Here is a 3,920-nt window from a genome sequence, read left to right as displayed (position 1 = left end):
AATTTGTGTCTCGTCATCAGGCTGAGCTGGAGTCGGTACCCATGATGAGCATCATGCAAACCAAGGCTGTGCTGGACAGCTGCGCCTACAACTCCCTGCTGGCAGTAACAGTGCAGGACCACAGCAGACGTTTCCCACAGGTCTACATGTTCCAGTGTGAGGAGACCGGGGTGAGTCCTCCATATGCTACCTGTGAGCTGACCTTTGACCTCATGAAGGCTTCGGTTTCACAAACGGCAAGATATTTGTCACCATCTGCGCATCGCTGCTGGAGCGAGATTAAAAGGAGTTCTTTTTTTTTTATCAGGCAGAGGTGATTAAGGCCGATCTGGATAAGGCAGTGCAAGGAGGAGGGGGGCATCCGCCTGACGYCAGGTACAAAACTCAAGAAAGTTAAATGTTATTTATGAGAAACTAGAGAGACCGATCAAACGGCAACATCGTTTTGTTGATGGTTTTCGTAGGAATAGCTTTGATCGGCAACGTCCAAGCTTCAGATCCGGGCCCCGTCCTGTGCAACAAGAGGAGACTCTCCCGCCTCCAGACTACAGAGGCCCACAGCCGATGAGGAGAGAGTCTGGTACGTTCAGAACCGAGAGGAGAAGCTTCCTCTAGAAGTGCTTATCTAATTCATTTAGTTTTATCTTCCTTTACAACACTCTGCGTGAGCTATCTTTAAATATAAACAATAAACTCAGGCTGCCAATATCCCTTTGACATTTTTCCTTGTTTCCCATTAGATTACATGGCTCCCCAGAGGACCTACTCTCCAGAAGCAGACATGAATCAGTATGCGGATTTTCATGAGATGCAGAKCAGTTCACAGGTGGTTCCTGACGTATCAGACACAGAGAGGAACATGGTAAGCGCTGCCAAAACTCAAGCCAAGGTTGCACACATTTTATGTTGAGTCTGTTAAGAAAATATCTCATGAACAGCTGGATGAATATTATTAAAACTTTCYGAAAATAATCACTAGATGTCCAGCTATAGCTGATTAACTTTTTGGAGTTGACCCAATTCGAGATGGTTACAGCTAAGTAACAAYAGAAGACACAAGAATGGCTACAACTCAGWCAGTTTTATAGATATGAAGCTAAAAATTAACGTTTTAGTAGCTGAGAGTCATTCCCAGCACATACTCTTGAGTAATATTGTGTGTGATTGTGCATAATATTGTCTTTAAAGTGCCTGTGACAATACAATTTTTATAATAAATACAAATGTATTTTTGAAAAGATCGCACTGATAAAATATTGCTAAATAAATTACATGCTGCTGAGATAAACAGTTGTTGAGATATTCACATGTGAAATAACAGGAAGTGATGTCAAAGGGGAATRTCTGCATGTGAGCAGAGCATTTTTACAATGGCTGTARAGAATAATCTGATGTTTCTTTAGATCATTTTGAGTCTATCAGAAATGAAGAGTCAGAGTTCAAATAATAATGTTTCAATAAACAAGCCCTTTTGATGTCACTTCCTGTTTCATTCTGGCTCAGCCCACTTCAAAGGAAAATATGCCAGTTATGTGACCAAATGAGTAAAATCTTGTTTATTATGCAAAGTTTTTAAATATAAAGATGTTTTCTTTGACTTTTTGTATTTGAAGAATATGCACGTCACAGCCACTTTAAATTTTATCCAAAACAGCTTCAATGCTGTTTTTTCATCCATAGATCAGCTCAGTTTAAAACATTTGCATGAAACTTGAAACAGGACTCCGAATGTTCGGTGTTTAATTTAAAATGCTTCATTCTTTTCCTCAGGAGATTTTAAATCACGTCATCGACGATTTGGAAATCTTCTTAGGCAAAGCAGCTGCAAGTGCACCTCCTCCTCAAGACAAGAAGAAAAAGAAGAAAAAGGCGAATATAAACGGTAACACATTTGATCTATTTAGGTCCTCATCGAAGCTTCATATGTAGGAAAACCTGGAGAGTGGATTGATGTAGATTCAGGTCTGGTGTTTGGGCCTGATGAGTTCTTGCTGTATTATCAACAGCTTCCAATCTGCCACATTGGGAAGAATACGTATTTTGCCTTCAGAAACTCAAATATGGATTCAATCTGCTGGTAAGTTACCTTTTTACTATATTTCTAATCAACATTTGAACAAACATTAACCTCATGGCCAGTTGTGTATGCCACTCGGTTATTTTTAGCAGGAGAGAGAGTAAATTTGTCATTTAAAATTAGAAAATTTAACTGGGCAGAAACACTCTTCTGTACATTTCAGGCTAAGTTAGAAGGAGCTCTGGCCAACCCCACCGCTGCTGATTATGTTCACATCTTCGTCACTAATATGGGCGTGGTAAGCACTTGATAGTTTTTTTTTTTTTGTATCTGGCTATATATTTTTATTGTGAAACCATGTTTATTTTCCCCACAGATAGTTCCTCTGTATCCTGCAGACCTGCCTCCTACAGTTGTGTCTCCCCTGCTGACAGAGCAGGCCTTGAACATGCTCAATCAGACCCTGTCCATAGACGAGAAACGCCTGTGGAAGACTTTGGGCGACTGCTGGTCCATGCCCAGGTAGGACAGTCCTGACACACATCTTGTTTCCTTATAGAAATTCTTCATGTACTGCTCACCAGTTGAATCACACATATTCCTGACCTGACCCACCTGAACGCTGGGCGTGGTGCATCTAGCTGCTATAAACAAAGGTCAGAGTTAATGTTGCTTTTGTAACATGTGGAAAGAACAGGGCGTGTTTCGAGCCAGGAAATGGAAACTAATGAAGTWTGTTTTAAAAGAATTCTCTACATATAATAAGTGACTATATTCTGATGAGCTGTAAAGTGGAAATTTATATCTAAATAAATGGATCATAATAAACAAAAAATAATTAAATTGATTAAATGCTCTTATTTTGCTACTTAGAGAAGACCAGGTGCAGTTTGTCGAGGTTCTATTGCTCTTACTAAAATGCAGTTCGTAATTAAAAAATTAATTTTTAATTTTTATTCACAAAAATGAGCACCTTTATCAAACCTTACCAACATTTTAAATTTTAGGTTTTGTAGATAGAACAAACTGCTGTTCACTAAACAGTTTTAGCAGCAGCTGCTTTTAGTATGGAAGAGGATTACTACCACAGAGCAAAAAAAAAGTTTATTTTTAGTTCTTACTTAAGTGTCAGAATTATGTCATTTTTTTCTCAGAATTCTAACTTTAGTCTCAAAATTGAGTTTAAAAACAGAATTCTGAGAGAAAAAAGCAGCAAAACACACAAATTTTTTTAAGTTATTTTTTTCTTACATCCAACATTTGTATTTTTGAGACAAAATTACAGGCGGCTGTTTGATTTTTTTTTTCTGGATAGGTTCCCCCAAACTTTCAACGTGGTGTAGTTTTTTGTGCATAAAAAATGTCTACAGACTCTTTAACATGAGCTAACCAGTTTTTGTCTGTAATCTCTGAAGATTTTTCATGTTAAATTATACAAAAATCAAAAAGTGGCAGCTTACTATCTCCAGCTTCAAACTGCTTTCATTTGCCTTTTGTGATATCTTGAATTCAGCATTTCCAATTTAGATTTCAAACTCAAACTGCTTCTTTTCCCTTTTTACTTTGAGATTTTCCAATMCTACTTTTCCCTCCCAGGTCTGCGTGGCCGGATGAAAACGTACCACCTTACATCCCAGAGTTTTATGACGGCTGGCAGCCTCCTGCTCCGTCTCACGCCCTTCCTGGGCCCCCTCGTCAGAATAATCCAATCAGCAGAGACAACAGCCAACGCTTCCCATCCGGTCGGTCTGGAGGACCAGTCGATGACAACCAGAGTTACTCACGAGCCATGCAGCAGCATCCTGACGAGGTGGTGACAAACTTATTCACAAACACCAAATACAGCGGGTAAAATAAGTATTGAACACGTCAACATTTTTCTCAGTAAATATATTACTAGAGG

General features: G+C 39.0%; 1 protein-coding gene across 1 annotated transcript in view; it reads left to right on the top strand.

The window, feature by feature from the left end:
- Positions 1–3,920, top strand: part of eps8l3b (EPS8 signaling adaptor L3b) — a 12,128-nt gene that overhangs the window by 3,062 nt on the left and 5,146 nt on the right. Inside the window, exons 7-15 of the mRNA XM_014020211.1 lie at positions 21–170; positions 308–375; positions 465–580; positions 741–862; positions 1,771–1,882; positions 2,007–2,077; positions 2,241–2,315; positions 2,394–2,539; positions 3,614–3,827. Of these exons, the coding sequence (XP_013875665.1) occupies positions 21–170; positions 308–375; positions 465–580; positions 741–862; positions 1,771–1,882; positions 2,007–2,077; positions 2,241–2,315; positions 2,394–2,539; positions 3,614–3,827 (1,074 nt within the window). The remainder of the gene's footprint in view (positions 1–20; positions 171–307; positions 376–464; positions 581–740; positions 863–1,770; positions 1,883–2,006; positions 2,078–2,240; positions 2,316–2,393; positions 2,540–3,613; positions 3,828–3,920) is intronic.

Source organism: Austrofundulus limnaeus, unplaced genomic scaffold (assembly GCF_001266775.1).
Source record: "Austrofundulus limnaeus strain Quisiro unplaced genomic scaffold, Austrofundulus_limnaeus-1.0 Scaffold3, whole genome shotgun sequence".
NCBI classification, from domain to species: Eukaryota; Metazoa; Chordata; class Actinopteri; order Cyprinodontiformes; family Rivulidae; genus Austrofundulus; species Austrofundulus limnaeus.
This window is presented reverse-complemented; position numbering and strand designations above follow the sequence as displayed.